Source organism: Herpailurus yagouaroundi, unplaced genomic scaffold, assembly GCF_014898765.1.
Source record: "Herpailurus yagouaroundi ecotype Mexico unplaced genomic scaffold, PumYag 164, whole genome shotgun sequence".
NCBI classification, from domain to species: Eukaryota; Metazoa; Chordata; class Mammalia; order Carnivora; family Felidae; genus Herpailurus; species Herpailurus yagouaroundi.
In genome coordinates, this window is record NW_024412405.1 from 35,723,337 (window position 1) to 35,742,722 (window position 19,386).

The 19,386-nt window shown below is 35.1% G+C and overlaps 1 protein-coding gene across 4 annotated transcripts in view; it reads right to left on the bottom strand.

The window, feature by feature from the left end:
• Positions 1-19,386, bottom strand: part of PIBF1 (progesterone immunomodulatory binding factor 1) — a 203,488-nt gene that overhangs the window by 72,602 nt on the left and 111,500 nt on the right. For all 4 annotated transcript variants that reach the window (XM_040487375.1, XM_040487376.1, XM_040487377.1 and 1 more), the window contains exons 12-13: positions 14,633-14,783; positions 7,372-7,462 (exon numbers count right to left, since the gene is read on the bottom strand). In XM_040487375.1, the coding sequence (XP_040343309.1) occupies positions 7,372-7,462; positions 14,633-14,783 (242 nt within the window). The remainder of the gene's footprint in view (positions 1-7,371; positions 7,463-14,632; positions 14,784-19,386) is intronic.

Sequence of the window (19,386 nt, forward strand, 5' to 3'; positions counted from 1 at the left end):
ACTGTCTTTTTTTCCACTGGATGCTCTTTCTTGTTTTGTCAAAGATTAGTTAGCCATTCATTTGTGGGTCCAATTCTGAGTTCTCTATTCTATTCCATTGGTCTATGTGTCCGTTTTTATGCCAATACCATAATGTGTTGATGATTACACCTTTTCGTAGGGGCTAAAGTCTGGGATTGTGATGCCTTGTGCTTTGGTCTTCTTAATTATTACTTTGGCTATTTGGGGTCTTTTGTGTTTCCATTAAAATTTTAGGATTGTTTGTTCTAGCTTTGAGAAGAATGCTGGTACAATTTTATCTTTTTTTTTTTTTAATTTTTTTTAACGTTTATTTATTTTTGGGACAGAGAGAGACAGAGCATGAACGGGGGAGGGGCAGAGAGAGAGGGAGACACAGAATCGGAAACAGGCTCCAGGCTCTGAGCCATCAGCCCAGAGCCTGACGCGGGGCTCGAACTCATGGACCGCGAGATCGTGACCTGAGCTGAAGTCGGACACTTAACTGACTGCGCCACCCAGGCGCCCCTGCTGGTGCAATTTTAATTGGGATTGCACTGAATGTGTAGATTGCTTTGGGTAGTATTGACATTTTAACAATACTTATTCTTCTAATCCATGAGCATGGAGTGTTTTTCCATTTCTTGTGTCTTCTTCAATTTCCTTCATAACCTTTCTATAATTTTCAGCATACAGATCTTTTACATCTTTGGTTAGGTTTACTCCTAGGTATTTTATGGTTCTTTGTGCAACTGTAAATGGGATCAGTTTCTTTAATTCTCTTTCTGTTGCTTCACTGTCGGTGTATAAAAATGGAACTGACTTCTGTACATTGATTTTGTACCCTGAGATTTTGCAGAATTCATGTATCAGTTCTAGCAGTCTTTTGGGTTTTCCATGTAGAGTATCATGTAGTCTGCAAAAAGTGGAAGATTGACTTCTTCTTTGCCAAATTTGATGCCTTTTATTTCATTTTGTCATCTGATTGCTGATGCTAGGACTTCCATCACTATGTTAAACAGCAGTGGTAAGAGTGAACATCCCTGTCATGTTCCCAATCTCAGGGGGAAAGCTCTCAGTTTTTCCCCATTGAGGATGATACTAGCTGTGGGCTTTTCATATATGGCTTTTATGATGTTCAAGTATGTTCCTTCTATCCTGACTTTCTTGAGGGTTTTTATTAAGAAAGTATGCTGTATTTTGTCAAATACTTTTTCTACATCAATTGACAGGATCATATGGTTTTTATCATTCATTTTATTAATGTGATGTATCACACTAATTGATTTGCAAATATTAAACCAGCCCTGCAGTCCAGGAATGAATCCCACTTGATCATGGTGAATAATTCTTTTTATATGCTGTTGAATTTGATTTGCTCGTATCTTGTTGAGAATTTTTGCATTCATGTTCGTCAGGGATATTATTGGTCTATAATTCCCCTTTTTAGTGGGGTCTCTGTCTGGTTTGGGAATCAAGGTAATGCTGGCTTCATAGAATGAGACTGGAAGTTTTCCTTCCGTTCCTATTTTTGGGAACAGCTTGAGAAGGATAGGTATTAACTCTGCTTTCAATGTCTGGTAGAATTCCCCAGGGAAGCCATCTGGTCCAGGACTCTTACTTGTTGGGGAGATTTTTGATAACTGATTCAATTTTTTCACTAGTTTTGGGTGTCACAGGTAGATTCTGTGTAGAAACCCGGGGTGTTAGAAGTGGGAAGAAAGAAATTCACTTTAACTATAATTCAAAGCAAGACAAATGAAGAATTTCTCCTCTATGTGGCTGAGTTTATATCTCCTTAAGCACAATGCACATAGAATGCAAACAAGTCCTTCCCAAGTTCTTTATGAAAAGTAACTATGGATACAGTCGGGAAAAATGACTCCTGCTAAAGGCTAGTTATTTATTTATTTTGTACAGAATGTACTAAACTCAAGAAAGCTTTGCTTTTACAGGCTATCTGTTGAGACACTAAAGTAGGTACAACTTAACAATACTTCTTTGTAATTATATTAACTGCCATGTGACTGTGAATTCTACCTGTAACAAGATTAAGTTCAACATCAACTAAAAATGAATGCTACAAGACTATAGTTTTGTATTTAAGTATTAAATGAAATGGGGCGCCTGGGTGGCTCAGTCGGTTAAGTGACCGACTTCGGCTCAGGTCATGATCTCGTGGTTTGTGAGTTTGAGCTCTGCGTTGGGGTCTGTGTTGACAGCTCGGAGCCTGGAGCCTGTTTCAGATTCTGTGTCTCCTTCTCTATCTCTGTCTCTCCCCCACTCACACTCTGTCTCTGTCTCTCTAACAAATAAGTAAACATTTAAAAAAATTAAAAAGAAATAAATATTAAATGAAAATTTCACCTGTTAGTGGTAAAATTATTCCCGCCAGGGAATAACCCCACCAAGGTCATCTTTCAGCTCCCTCATCACTTCTTGACTCCAAATAAAACTTATTCTCTTAGATTGTCAATGGAAGTAGCACTTCCGATTATTATGTAATTTCATAGTAGTAGAGCCCAGCCGATACGGACAAGGGAGATCTTCATCTGTGTATGAGATGTCAAAGCACAATGGAGGATTGATGTTCTGCCTCAATTCCTTCAATCTTGGTATGGTTTTCTTCGTATCACCAAAACTCTAAATAAATATCTGTATTTATTTAGTTACTTGCTAATTAGTTACTTGCCTGAAATAGCATTTGGCTCCTTGATCTTTTTCAATTTTAGGAGGTCAGAGATTTATCTCTATTAGTATGGCATTAAAAAAAAAAAAAAAAAAAAAAAAAAAAAAAGGGTAAAAAAAAGGGGGCACACGTACCAGAATGATTCTAGCTTCAGAACTCTTCACGTTGGCACCTATACTGCCTGCTCTACTGGTAATTATTGAAAACCAAATAATGGTCTCAAGCTGATTATCTATAGTCATATGACACTTTCTCTAGGTTCTTCTATAGGTTTAAACTCTCAAGTTGATCACGAATAGAATGGCAGTAACTTTTTAAAGGACTATTCCAAAAACAAACCCAAATAAGAACAACTTTCCCCAAGGACAAAAATGACAACTCACATACATGAGAAGAAATAGAGAAAAATTTTCATTTTACACAAAAGTCTGCTAGAGGAAAAAAAAGTTTTCTCAGCTTTAATATTTTCCTTTATTATAAAGTTCAGTGTACTGTGAAAATTTCAACTTAACACTCTTTATAAAACTAGACAGAAACTAAAACAAAAGGTCTGGAGTATGCAGTAAATCTTGCAGTTTGAAAGGTTTAAAAACCTTCAGAAAAGGCTCTTCATTCAGATCTGCCAAAGCAAACAGAGAAGCGCACACTAAGACCACGCTAGTGCCTGGCAGTTCCCCAATTAAGATGCAGGTTAAAGAGCATAACCAAAACATGTAACCAGAAAATCTTGTTTGCTATTTTCAAAACAATCATGACCGAAACAAAAACATTACTTCAGATTTTCAAGTTTAGTCAAGTCGAGAAGAGCCCATTTCATGTTAATCTACTTAATTGTATAAGCCCTTTTAACTTACTGCAACTTTGTCCCAGAAAGAGTTTAATGTGATATTTAGTTATTGTTCATATCTCCACTGAAACGTCAACCTGTGAGTAAGCTTATTTGATAATTACAATGTGCTTAAAAGACAGTTTTTGGGAGTTATTTTTCAAACTACAAAAGCTAATTTTGCTACTTTATAGGAAACTGGCATTATAGTATATGTCTTAAGACTGATTGACAGATATCAAAAAAATCTCAAAACTGGTTTCATGTCCAGGGGAATATTTCGACTAATTATTTTAAAAAGTCTCATTACAATTCTCAAACAAAATGATTTTAATTAAAACCTTAAATTGTACCTAAAGTTTTTGGAACACTAGCTTTTCCTCTAAAATCAACTGTGTAATTTACTCTAAGAAACATTAACTGGTATAACCAGTTAACATTTCCTAAATAACCCACTATGTGCCAGGGACTGTGTGGTGAAATTTGCATCCATTTTCTCACTTTAATTTCATAATATAACTTGAGTAGCAACAGGTAACCAATGAAAATTTTCAGTGACTATTGAATTTATTAACAACAACATGAAACTCAAAGCAGAAGGCCTAACAATTAAAGGTTTGGATAACTATTAAAAATTATCTTTTTGAAGACTATTCAGTGATACAAGAAACGTTCAAGATGGAGTTGTAAGAAAAAATATTAAACTTCCCATGCTTAATACCCTAAATATGCAAGCAGACATATGTATATCTATTATACATTTTTGAATGGTTACCTTTGGATGGTAGGATTACTAACAATTTTCTAAAATAAACATAATATTTTTATAACCAGAAATCTGTTCCAATTAAGTGTTAACCTAAAGTACCTAAAGCTGGCTGTTGAATGTATGAGATTTCACATTGAACTTAGTATGAATGGTATAGTGTATAGTAGTTGAAAAGTAAGTTCCTTTGAAATTTTCATGTATCTTGCCGTAGACTAATGTATAATGAAAACTTTATTATACAAACATTTCATTTGCCATTCTGATTGAGTTGTTTTATAATGCACCTTCAGTTTCTATTGCTTTAATTTTAAATGTGAAGAATTAAATATAGACTCTCTCAAAGGTTACATTGCTTTCATCTTAAATCAGTTAAACAGAGAATGAAGCCATTGACTTCTTTACAAATAGCTACTGAAAGTGAAATACAGACTTTGCAAACTTTGGATATGTGTCAGACCCTAAAAGAGGGATCCTCTTTGCCACTGCTCAATTTTACACATATAGTAGGTACTCAATAAAAGATGTTGAAGGAATACAAAAACGTCCTCTCTGGATATCTAGACTTACTTTCCCTTCACTCAGTTTAGATGACCTGAGAAGCACTTCCTCAAAATAACCCTCTGGTTCACCATGAGACGAATGCCTGGCACCAGCTGGTAGGAGATATTAATAGTATGCCCATTAGGCACTTGTTCAAGGCACACAGATAGCTCAGTGATAAAATCTTCAGAAATATTTGGATAGTTAAAATTATTCAGAATATGAATCAGTTGTGGTTCTTTGAATCTCCACTCTAATTATTAAGGAATCAACATCTGTTTTTGGAAATTCTTTTAAAAAAAGTAAGGTAACAGCAATAATTGCTTTCAATTTTAGAGGAACTCAGCATTTAGGGCTAAAGAAAAAAGCTTACAACAGCAAAATTCTTTCTTCCTTGTGACAAAGATTCTTTTGAAGGATTCATATGCTAAAAAAGAGGAGAATAGACTTTTTCCTTCAAATTTCAATTTTTAGTATTTACCAAGCATTTACCACTGACCAAGAAGTCTCTTCCCCACAAAAGTGTATTTCTATTCCCCCCTAGACAATATAATGCTCAAAAACAGTTATATGGGGAAAATTATAAAATAGCCTAGGTCATCCTTAATGACTCATGAGGGACTGAGCAGAGACGGGGAATGGGATGGGACTACAGCTCATTTTTCAAATAATACATAATTTAGAAATACTTACACCTTCACCAGACAGAATTAACCATTCCAACTATAAAATAATACTTGACAGTCATCTATCCTTGGTCTAAAATTCTTCCAGATATTTAGTTTAACCAGTAAGAGACATACATTCAAAGCACCCATTTGTTTTGTTATAAAATGGCCTATATCTTACATCATAGCGTTAAAGACATTTTATTCTCTTAGCCATCACTTCAAAGTTTCTACAAAACTATTAGAGTTCAGATGAATTGTTTTTCTTACATAGTGTGTAAGGTCTCTAAACACTTAAATCAACTCAAATAAAAATAAAAGATAAACAAGCAGTTGGGGTACCTGGGTGGCTCAGTTGGTTAAGTGTCTGACTTTGGCTCAGGTCATGATCTCATGGTTTGTGGGTTTGAGCCCTGTATTGGCTTTTTGCTGTCAGCCCACTTCTGATCCTCTGTCCCTCTCTCTCTCTCTCTCTCTGCCCTTCCCCTGCGTGTGTGCACTTTCTTTCTCTTTCAAAAATAAATATAAACATTGAAAAAAAAAAGATAAACAAGCAGATCTGAATCCTCAAATACTCAGATGAACAGACAATTCTACTAGGTATCTTATACCATGCTAGGTAGAGACAGAGAATAAACAAAAGTAAGATATCATTGCTGACCTTCAGGAACCTTCCATTTGGCTGGGGAAATGATGTGGGAAACAAGAGCTAATGAGATAAGATAAATGCTCTATTATGTGGTATGGAGCAAATAGATGTTTATAGGCATAGAGATAGACTACCCTGATTTTAGGTAGAGAGGCAAGGAAGGTTGGAGAGGTGGGGGCACGTGGAAGGGCCTGGAAGTCTGGCAGTAATATTTAGATGTGATATGGTAGCATATGGGACAGTCAGATGTTTTTGCATAGGAGGATGAGTTAAAGTGAGAGAAAGAAGTTAGATTAAAAAAAAATTTAGCTAGGTCAACTGGAAAACTGATTAATATAGGTACAATTTTTCTCTTAGTGTACTTAAAATTTTTTTTTAACATTTATTTATTTTTGAGAGACAGAGATAGAGCGTGAGCAGGGGAGGGGCAGAGAGCGAGGGAGACACAGATCTGAAGCAGGCTCCAGGCTCTTAGCTGTCAGCACAGAGCCTGATGCGGGGCTCGAATTCACGGACCGTGAGATCATGACCTGAGCCAAAGTCGGACACTTAACCCACTGAGCCACCCAGGTGCCCCATAGTATACTTTAAACAGAATCTCACAAAATCACTAGTGGATCTCCCCCAAATTTTCTTGGTCTTCACAAAGTCTTTTATACTTTCTTTCTTTTTTAATTTACATCCAAGTTAGCATATAGTGCTATGATGATTTCAGGAGTAGATTCCGGTGATTCATCCCCTATATAACACCCAGTGCTCATCCCAACAAGTGTCCTACCTAATGCCCCTACTTTTAATCATAATATAATGTGCTATCTCATCTCTCTCTCTGCGTCCCTCTTTCTCTTTCTCAAGTATATGTCAAGGAATGTACACAGGTGAATAAAAAACAAGAGAAAAAGGAAGCCCATTTAATTTTAATCTGAAAACTGTTGGTACAAACGCATTTGTAGCACACTTGAAATTAATGTGAAAATAAAATCACAACGGTGTCATTATCACTGAATCTAATTCTAGGAAAATACTAATGTACACTTCTAGTTTATTGATCATTAAACTCACTTAAAAATACATGAAATGCAGGATTATAACTTACTGTGCTTTATTTTGTGAGCAATTTAATATTTATGCATACTAAGAATAAAGTAACTTTACTTTGCACATTATCAAAAAGCATAATGTAATTACATTTAGCTTGAGTAGATAAGTAAAACAAATATATATTGATTTTACCTTTGCTTTAGTCGTCTTTTGGCTGTTGTGGGAACATTAGCACCATAGCCATAGGAAAAAAGAACCCTTTCAGCTTCATCTTCATTTTCAACTGAAAAATATTAAAATGTATGATGTAAAATAAGTGGGTTTTTTTCTTAAAAAGCACAGCAAAAGTGAAAATAAAAGAGGTCATACCAATGAATCAGGGAGCATTAGAACATTAAAAAGGGCTAATGCACAATCTCAAACAGTCCATTTGTAAGTAGAAGCATATTTCTTAAAGTATATGGTTGCTTAAATTTGTTCCATTTATTTTTAAAAGGTGTAATGGCTTGCACCATAGGACATGTTAAATTTTCTTGTTATAAAGCATAATAATTTAAGGGGTGCCTGGGTGGCTTAGTCAGTTAAGCCTCTAACTCTTGGTTTTGGCTCAGGTCATGATCTCATGGTTTGTAAGTTTGAGCCCTGCATAGGCCTCTGTGTTAATGGTGCAGAGCCTGCTTGGGATTCTCTCCCCTCTCTCTCTGTCCCTACCCGGCTTGCTCTCTTGCTTAAAACTAAATACATAAACTTAAAAAAAAATTTTTTTTTTTTAAATAAAGCATAATAATACAGATGCTGTGATATTCTGAATGATTCTAGGATTTTTGCATGGAAAGTATGTTTTGTAATTATAAATAAGTAACAATAACATCAGTTTCATTATTTCTCTTCTTGATAAAAGACATGACTATTTTTTAAAATATTTATATTTGAGAGAGAGAGACAGACAGACAGAGCATAAGTGGGGGACAGGTAGAGAGAGACAGGGAGACACAGAATGTGAAGCAGGCTCCAGGCCCTGAGCTGTCAGCACAGAGCCCAACACAGGGCTCAAACCCATGAACCATGCGAGATCATGACATGAGTTGAAGTCAGATGCTTAACCGAGTCACCCAAGAGCCCTAAGAAATGACTACTTTTAATTAGGAAAGATGTTCACTATTTTATCAAAACAAGTTAATTTTAACTTGTAATAATGAAATTGTGTATTTAAGTAGGCTACTCTGTGAAGAAAATGTGCAGTCCTGAGAATGTATTGATAGCCTTTTTTTTTATTACAAAAAAATACAGCAAAACCATTTACTTTTAAATTCTGCCATTGTCACATCACTCTTTTTCAGAAGGAATTTTAACTGACAGGTTAACATTATGGTTAAAAAGTTTAAATGCAATGGCAATTTTACTGTAAATTGGGATTAAAAAATACTTAAAGTTCATAAAAACTAAAGGTTTACTAGCTCATATAAAAGCAGTCAATGACATTTAACAATTTTTATAACATTTTTTAACAATCATATTTTAACATTAAAAAGAGAAACCTCTCAGAAATGTTTCAGACTTAAAACAAAGCCACATATTTTACAAGCTATTTGGAGGCCCATTACTGTAATATGCATATATTTGTTGACTGATCCTTTTACAGTATAGTAAGAATTTTAATAAGATTTTTCTTGTTGTCCTTCAATTTTATCCCTAGTTTTCATGGTAAACCAGGGTCAGTTTTCAGAAATAGAGTTATTAGTTGTCAGGTAAATGTAGAAGCAAGAGATGATAAAGGTCATTGCCAATAGTGTTACCAGCTATCATAGGTCCAAGATGAGTTCTCCAATTCAGCTCTATCAGAATGGCAAAATAGCTCTATTAGTGCTGTTATTTAGACACCTACCTGACTCTTGTCTCAAAATTCAGAAGGAAGAGGGTAAATTCAGTTAATATCTCAAAAACCCATCAGTTAGAAATTGATGGACATCTGAAATTTGAGTTTAATACCTAATGGATTAGTAACTCATAGGATAACTATTCTATTGGTGATTTAATTATAGAAACAATGGTAGATGGTACTAAGGAGATATGAATGTGTCTTAGAAGTACAGAGCACCGAACATCTATATCTGAGTGCCACCATTTTTCTCAAGCTAGAAGCATCAGGAGGCTGTGGGGAGACAAACGTTCATACAGAAGGAACAGGAGGGCCTGTGCATGTGTAAAGGCACAGAGCTGTGACATTTTAGTAATTATGAGGTAAGTGGTTGGAGTTCACTTAGAGAACAACGGTAGTAGAAAGACAGGCTTAGTTCCAATTGTGAATGGAATGAAATTTTATTTGCTAGGCTAAGGAGTTTGGATTTTTATTCCACAGTCAACAAGAAACTAACAGAGATTAATTCAGAAAGGTAACATGACCAAAAGATCTTTGTTGTTGATGCTGATATTGCAGAAAAAAATTCTAACAATGGGGAAAAGGATGGCCTATTGTAGCACAGAGAACTCCTCACAAGTTATAGTAATAATCCAGTTGAAGAACAGTCCAGAAAAGCAAGAGAGGATGAATAAAAAAAGTTAGATGCTAGACAACTGAATAGGTGTGGAGGTGAGAGGAGGCACTAGAGAGAATGAGGGAGACATGGAGGTTGACAAAAGCTGGATGGTAATTAGACTTTAACCTTACTAACAGATCAAGAATACAAGAAAATTAGTAAGTTTTACAGAGAGAAGAAAAAATAAATGTGAGAAATGTTAAATTTTTAAAAAAATTTTTATTTAATGTTTATTTATTTTTGTGACAGAGAGAGACAGAGTATGAACGGGGGAAGGTCAGAGAGAGAGGGAGACACAGAATTCCAAACAGGCTCCAGGCTCTGAGCTGTCAGCACAGAGCCCGATGCGGGGCTCAAACTCACGGACCGTGAAATCATGACCTGAGCTGAAGTCGGACGCTCAACTGACTGAGCCACCCAGGTGCCCCAAGAAATGTTAAATTTTTAATGACTCTAGGAACTCTTTACAGATTAGCTTACAGACAATAAATGAAATTGTGGAAAGGGCTAGGATTATCCAGAGAGTAGGTAAGTTAAGTAAAAATTGAAGAGGATAATGGGAAAACCCTTGTGAAGTATTCGGTAGAGTTAGCTAGAAGAAGAGACAATAAAAGCAATGGAGAAGAAACAATCAAAGACAGGTGATTCAAGAAGCAAGAGAAGAGTCTTGAGAAATGTGACAAATGCCTAGCAGAGGTTACAAGTAAGATGAAATGGACAGCAGGTTCTAGAATCTGACAACTAGAAATCTGGTTTTCTTTTTATATTTGAATTTATTTAGTTTCTAGTCAATACTATTTGTAACAAATGGATGAGGTCTTTGAAAACTAAACTCCTCAAAAATCCAAATAATATACTTAATTATAAAAGGCAATTCAAGTGTGAATAGGTTATGTCATTTGACATGGTGACATCTTAACAAATGAAGTCTAACCCTCTTCATATCAGGTGAAATTTTCTGTATTAGATGGTGACCTTTGAAAATCATACCCACTGTAGTACTAAAAAAGAATGTTTTGTACTATATCTTTGAAGTTTTCATTAACAAGTATTCTTTAAATAAGGATAGGAACATTTTAATTTCTGGGGCATCAGGGTGGCACAGACAGTTAAGTGTCTGACTCCTGATTTTGACTCAGGTCATGAACTCCCAGTTTGTGAGTTCAAGTCTTGGGACACGCTCTGCACTGTCAGCATGGATTCTCTCCGCTCCTCTTCCCGTGACAGAGCACATACGCTCTCTAAGTAAACAAATAAACTTAAAGAAGAAACAAGGAATATTCTAATTCTAATTTCCATTGTGAACATATAGACATGAACTTACTTTCTTGATCTTCCAAGTATAAGTAAATATATTTTATTCTAAGATGATTTGAAGATGGTTTATACGATAGCATAGCAAAAATTTATTTTTGTATTAAAAAAACTTTTTTAATGTTTATTTATTATTGAGAGGGTAGGGGGTAGGGTTAGAGAGAGGGAGGCAAAGAATTCAAAGCAGGCTCGGGCTCTGAGCTGTCAGCACAGAACCCAATGCAGGCTTGAACTCACAAACCGTGAGATCATGACCTGAGTCAAAGTGAGATGCTTAACTGAGTCACCCAGGTGCCTGTATTTTTGTATTTTTTCTAAAGATTTTACTAAGAAAATATTTGCACATGTGGAAGAGATGAAAGATGTCTATAGCATTCACCCATATACTCAACATCTGGATTCTAAATTAAATGTTGCATTGTATGTAGTTTATCACATATCTGTCCATCACTGTATACATCCATGAATCTATCTTACTTTTTTGATGGTTTTTAAAAAACATTTTTAATGTTTATTTATTTTTCTGAGAGAGAGAGTGGGTGGCGGGGGGGAGAGGGGGACAGAGGATCCGAAGAGGGCTTTGTGCTGACAGCAATGAGCCTGACATGGGGCTCAAACTCATGAACCTGAGGTGAAGTCAGCCGCTTAACTGAGCCACCCAGGTGCCCCTGATATATTTCCAAATAAGCTGCAGATATCTGCCCCTCATCTCAACAATTCAACACGTATATTATCAACTACAGTTCAATATTTATAGTTTTTTTTTTAAATTAAATTACATATGGTAAAAAAAATTAAATTTACATATGGTAAAAAAATTAAATTTACATATGCTAAGAGGTACAAATCTTAATCCTACCATTCAATGAGTTCTGAGAAATATACACACATGTGTAACACAAGCCCTATTAACATACAGAACATTCCAACAACCTGGAAAGTTCCCTAATATCTTTCTTCCCAGTTAATTTTTGGTGACAACCATCCTTAGAGGCAAACATTGTTCTACTTTTTTTCCCCACTATAGTTTTCCCTCTTCTAGAATTTTATATAAATTTAGTCATAAAAGGTTTCTTAGACTAAACAAAGTTTTTTAGAATCATCCATGTTGTTGAGGAATCAGTAGTTTGTTTTTATTGCGGAGTAGTATTCTACAGTATAAAATGTGTGATGGTTTGTTTAGCCATTTTCCTGTGATAGTTGCTAGGCCTGTTGCCAGTTTTTTTTTTTTTTTTTTAATTTTTTTTTAAGGTTTATTTATTTTTGAGACAGAGAGAGACAGAGTATGAACGGGGGGAGGGTCAGAGAGAGAGGGAGACACAGAATCTGAAACAGGCTCCAGGCTCTGAGCCATCAGCACAGATGCCTGACGCGGGGCTTGAACTCATGAACCGTGAGATCATGACCTGAGCTGAAGTCGGATGCTTAACCAACTGGGCCACCCAGGCGCCCCATGTTGCCAGTTTTTAATGATTATGAATATAGCTCCTGTGAATATCCTAGTATAAGTCCTTTTGTGTGCATACGCTGTCTTTTCTCTAGGGCAAAATACATCAACATAGAACTGCTGGATTACTGGATAGGTTGTTTGGTTTTATAACAAATTGCAGTTGTTCTATATTCTCACTAACATTGCTATAGCCAGTCTTCTAATTTCAGTCATTCCAGTAAGTGTGTACTGTTATTATTAAAAGTGGGCCTTTTAAAAGGCCCCTGAATTTCCATATAAATGGAATATAAAAAATATTTTAAATGGCATTACAATGTTTAATGTAAGTTATAAAAATAGAAATCCTGCCTTGCACTATCCCTTAACAGGAAGGCATTTAATATTTCATCATTAGGTATGATATTAGCTGTAGATTTTTTTGTAGATATCCTTTATCAGACTGAGGAAGTTCTGTTCTACTCCTGATTTGTTTAGACAGAGGGACATACGCAAAGTTATGAAGATACAAGTATATGGAAACTTCAAATAATATGCAATGACAGGAAATGGAAAGGCATAAACTATAAAGGAGAGTGTATAAATAAAGCCATGCTAAGGAATATGACTTTATGCTGTCTAAAGATGATGACACAGAGGTATTAAAGCAGGGGTATGCTACAATCAAATCTATTTTCTAAAGATTACTCTGACTCCAGCAAAGAAACTGAGGACAAATTTGAAAACTGTTGCAGTTATCAGATACTGACCCTAAAAGTGGAAAAAAGATAATGATAGGAATGAAATGTTTTCCTTTTTTATTTTTAAATTAAAAAAAAATGTTTACTTATTTTTGAGAAAGAGAGACAGAGTGTGAATGGTAGAGGGGCATAGGGAGAGGGAGACCCAGATTCTGAAGCAGGCTCCGGGCTCTGAGCTGTCAGCACAGAGCTCGACGCAGGGCTCAAACCCATGAAACGTGAGACCATAAATTGAGTCGAAGTTGGATGCCCAACCAACTGAGCCACCCAGGCGCCCTGAAGTTAAGTTTTCCTTAAATTGGCCTACAAATATAACAAACATAGCCTTTACAAGAAAATGTGCCCGAAACAGATTCAAATTCAACCTCAGCTTCAATTGAAGTTTAAGTCCACTTTTATAAGAATGCCCCTGACATTTCTGACTTTTGAACAAAAATAATGTGCTGTAGCAAATATCTCAGTCAGTAGTGAAAGGTTAATTTAAAATATTCCCTTACACTGGCTGGCTTAGTCAGTAGAGCATGCAACTCTTGATATCGGGGTCACGACCTCAATCGAGCCCCATGTTGGGCATGGAAGCCTACTTAAAAAAATAAAAATAAAAAATAAAATAAAATAAAATATTTCCTTAAAGTCCAGGATAACAAAGGAAGCTAGCATAACAAGAGGAAACAAATAGAAATTAAAGGTCAAGGATTACAACACAGTACATTCAATAAATTTCTATTTTTCAAGACTTAAAGTGTCAGTCATCTCCCCTCTTAGGTATCGTACTCCTCACCTTAAAGGTAGAATTAACTTATGACCGCTCCTGTATTTCCACTGCAAAATGACTATTTCTTGCTAACAGCACATATCTCACTACTTTAATTATCTTTAATATGCTTGTTTCTTCCAGGGGTCTAGACTAGCAAGAATTATCACATGAACTCCATGGACCCATATCCTGGCACATGTAAACATTTAATTGTTCAGTGAGGGAACTAAATAAATGAAAAGATAAAATCTACTGTAGTTAACCTATTTTAAAAAAATGGTTTTTTAATGTTTATTTATTTTTGAGAGAGAGGGGGAGAGAGAGAGAGAGAACGCCAGAACATGAGACACAGAATCTGAAGCAGGATCCAGGCTCTGAGCTGTCAGCACAGAGCCCGACATAGGGATCAACTCAGGAACTGCAAGATCATGACCTAAGCCGAAGTCAGACACTGACTGAGCCACCCATATAGTCAACCTATTTTTTAAATGCCAACTAATGAAATTGAGATCAACTAATTATTAAAATACAAAATACATATTTTTCAAAAGTTACCAATTGGATTTTAAAGAATATATTAGTGTTTTTAGAAACAATACCAGGTTCCTTGTGCTGCCCGAAAAAAAGCTGTGTGTGTTTGAGGTGGTGGGCGACTTACTTTCTGCAGTTTGCATTATTATTTCATCAAGCTCTTTTTCCAATCTCTCATAAATGTCGAGCCTTGCCTGATACTCAGAGTTCCGTGCTTGAAGTTCAGTAATGCGTTTTTCAGAAGAGCCTTGGAGACTATAAAATTCTTTAGTTAAAACCTAATAGTGGAAGAAAAAAATTGCAAAGGCAGAATTAAAAAGATTAACAGTTAAGACAAAAATGTTGACACAAAAATGCCTTTTGAATTTTTTTCTCTAATGATTTAAATATGAGGAGAAAGTAGCTCAACTGAGATGACTGAGGAAGCTACATTTATTTCTAAGGTACATAACTCAGTTGTTTGTAACTGAAAATTACGAACCACTTTACTGCATGAACTGAATAAACAACAAATTTAAAACTTAGAAATAGTTACAGGAATAAGAATAGCATTTGCTTGTTAGAACTAAAAAATGCAACAGATGCTATTCTTACCTGGAGGTCATTTATTTGGCAACTGCAGCAAGGGGAGAAAGGCTTGCAGCTTACAAAACTGGGTGTGAAAACGATACACTCACCCTTCAGTTTTCCATCAGAGCTTACTTCATCTATGCTTACCAAGGTTGTAATAAGGTTTCTGGCTTCTTGAACAATCATAAATTCAAAGCAACAAACCAAGATGAGACATATGAAGTGCCACCTGGGGCAGTATCAGAAAATGCCTTTATATAGAAAGGAAGGACTTAAACAATTATTAAAAAAGATTTAAAAAGGCATGGAAATTGGAGTTATTTTGTGTAAGAACAAAAAAATTCTACATTCTTTAATGGTGATTTGTTGAAAGAATCACTATGTTGATAACGAATTCACTTAAAAAGAGACATTTCTAATGACAAAGGAAATGTTTTAATGCTTAAATTCCAATCATTTAGAAAGTTTACTAACTAGCAAAGATTAAATTATGGAGTGGTATTACACTTGCTTTCCAATACAGCATAAGTAATGTAGTATTTCCTTAAAAGCAACAGAAAATTATGGTTAAGAATATGGGTTGTAGCCAGAAAGATTTGGGTTTCAATGCTGGCTTTGACACTTCACTAGTTTCGGATCTTAGGCACTTAATTATTCTTTCTAGGCCTCCCTCAAAACATTGTTGGAAGGATTAGATAAGATAATAAATTCACAGTGCTTAGCAGAATGCCTAGAACACATTAAGTTTGAAAAATATCATTACTGCTATAAGAATTATGAGAACTTTGTATTAAATGGTTCATAGAAATAAAGATCCGCTGGCCTAATTACTCTGAATTATCTATAAACAATTTTTAACACAACCTATTTCCTTTAATGACACAAAGTTCATCTCAACAAATGTACATGATTGTGTGCTTTCTTTGATGTGGAAAAAGGACAAGATAAAGATTTAGTTACAGTTTTAACAAGCAGAGGTTAATTTAATTTTCCTTAATCTATTCTATCTTATTTTCCTTCAATTATTTTCATCGAAATTTCCCACTCAAATAACTTAAACATTATCTCCCACCCTCCAAACTTATTCCTTTGGGGGATAAAGAAAGAATAACATGGGAATAGTGATGATAATCACAGGATGATTTTTAGTGTCCCTGATTGGATCAACAGAAGAAAATTCAACTTTTAGTATTATTTCTTCTTCATTCTTGTCAGTTGGGAATATGTTTTCTAGAAATTTATTAATTCGTTATAACTAAATTATTAGACAGTGAAATCATCTGGAGCTTTCATAGAATTTATTATACTGAGATGTAATTCATTAAGACTTTGGTGGCTGATGACACTAATTCCACAGTCAAAAGAGAGTATCGGTAATGACGTTGTTAAATGACTATTCTCACAGCACAGCTGATACTATTTGTTTGTATTCCAACTCCTTCAACAAAAACCACAGAAGGCAAAATTGCAGAAATGGATATTGCAGGAGATAATCAAAATGTGGAAGATGGGATATTTCGTAAAGTATTATTTTAAGATTTAAAAAATACTATTAAATTGAGAGATGTAATTTAAAATTCTCTCTCCATAACAGAGGAGAGATCCCCAGAAATACCCAACACCTTTGGACTCCATGGTGGAGAATTCTCTTTTACTATGGATTTGCCTGAGTGGTTTCTATAAATAAACTTATTATTGTTTCTGACAAGCAAAAAAAAAAAAAAAAAAAAAAAAAGCTTGATTACTGGACCTATGGAAGGCTATTATATTAAAGATTCTTTAGGAAAAACCAATATATGAACATTTGAGTTTGACCACGAATGCACAAAACAGATCAGCTGCTTTTAGAAATCCATTATATACTAAGCTTTCACAGTGGCTATTTCTTTACTTTAAATAATCAAATAATACAGAATTATATAAAATTATATGTAAAATTAATGATAATACAAAACTGTAGGTCAATGACTGCTTTAAAAAGACATAAAAGGGGCACCTGGGTGGCTCAGTCGGTTAAGCGTCCAACTTCGGCTCAGGTCATGATCTCACAGTACATGAGTTCGAGCCCTGCGTTGGGCTGTGCTGACAGCTCAGAGCCTGGAGCCAACTCTGGATTCTGTGTCTCCCTCTCTCTCTGCCCCTCCCCTGCTCGTGCTCTGTCTCTCTCTCAAAAATAAATAAACATTAAAAAAATAAATAAAAAGAGATAAAAATATAAAGCCAGTGTTTTGGCAGGCTTTGCCAACTGATAATTAAAGTAAAATAAATAGTCGCCAAGTTATAAATCAATGAGAATACTGGGTAAAAGCCATAGAAAAGTGCATAAATAAAATAATTTTTATCCTTTATAAGATTATTTCTCCCCCAAATTCATTATAAATAAGAATGGTCTTAGAAATACCTTCCGGTACTTCAGAAAAATGGATTCTAACAACAGTGCTGTACTCACATTCATCAAACCATTCATTCACTCATTATTTATTGAACATCCACTATGAGCAAAGCACTGTGTTAGGTACAGGTGACACAATGATAAATGAATAATCTCTATCCTCTCAAGACTCCTAGGTTTAACAGAGGAGGAAATGTAAGAAATACCCCTAATGCCTCAGTTTTATCAATAGTTTTTAGAAACATAATATTTTTGGGGGCATCTGGGTGGCTCAGTTGGTTAAGTGTCTGACTCTTGACTTTGGATTAGGTCATGATCTCACGGTTTGTGAGATAGAGCCCTGTGTTGGGCTCTGTGCTGACAGTGTGGATCCTGCTTGGGATTCTCTCTCTCTCTCTCTCTCTCTCTCTCTCTCTCTCTCTCTCTCAATAGATATATAAACTTAAAAAACAAAACAAAACAGTATTTTTTACAGAGGTGTTTCTCCATAACCCTTACACACAAAAAACAACAACTGGTAGTCAGCAGCTGCATTCACCAACCCAGTGGGTAGAGGTCTATGGGAGACTGGCTTTCATATTGCATATTTAATATCATTTTCATATTTTTTCTAAGGCTTTATTTTCTTTGGGACCCTTTATCTTGTTAATCTTAGTTTTACTTGTCAGAATACTTCCCAGAAATGTAATCTCTGAGACATTATTGTAATGAAAACTTACATCATTAGCTAATTAATAATGTTAATGACATTATTATACCTATTTCATTTAAATTTTTAAATGAGCATTTTCCACAAATCTAAAATATTCAGGAATATTATTACAAGTAACCATATAATACATGAATATAACAAAATATAGAGTTTAAAATCTACTAACTGTAAATTGTTTATTATTTGAAAAATAACTTCCAATTTTTACTGTAATATTTAGTGCTGCGAGTATGCCATTAATATAACCCTCTTATTTCCTCAGGTAAAATTCCTTTAAAATTACTGGATCAGGGGCGCCTGGGTGGCTCAGTCGGTTAAGCGGCCGACTTCAGCTCAGGTCATGATTTCGCGGTCCGTGAGTTTGAGCCCCACGTCGGGCTCTGTGCTGACAGCTCAGAGCCTGGAGTCTGTTTCAGATTCTGTGTCTCCCTCTCTCTGACCCTCCCCCGTTCATGCTCTGTCTCTCTCTCTCTGTCTCAAAAATAAATAAACGTTAAAAAAATAAATAAACAAAATAAAATTACTGGATCAATTTTTTAAGGACGTTAACACAGGTTACCATACTATCCTCCCCAAGAGAGGTTCCGTTTTCTAAGCGCATGAGATTCCCCTTTTAAGGGTACTCTTGCCAGCAGTTTGAAAACAACAAAGAGACCTATGTAAAGGTAGAAAAAAGTTTAAATTTATATTTCTTTCATTATTAGGGAGAATACATGTTTTCATCTATTTCTCAACAATTTTCATGTGTTTTCTTGGAAAGAGTACAATCCTTCTACCTAGTCTCTAGAAGAGGAAGAAGGTATGTTCTCTTGGTAAGAGACCTTTCAAAAGTAAGGACACAAGCCCTTTCTCCTACATAACACAAGTATTATTTTTCAGTCTTCATTTATTTTTCCTAAATGGTTTCTTCCCCTACTTTTAATCAACAGATCAACAGATTAATCCCCAGACATAATCTAAAATTTCATCTGTATTTACTTTTAATAGCTTTATAGTTCTGTATTTACATTTACATAGGATCCATCTGAGTTTTATTCTGATATGCAGTGTGAAATGTGGAAGTAATTATTTTCTCGAAATACTCAAATGATTATCACAGCACTGTTTGTTATCCAATCCACCTTTCCCCGTAATTTGCAAAATAAGCTTTACAATGAATATATTCTTAAATTCATGTGATTATGGGTCTTGAGCTTTGTATTTGATA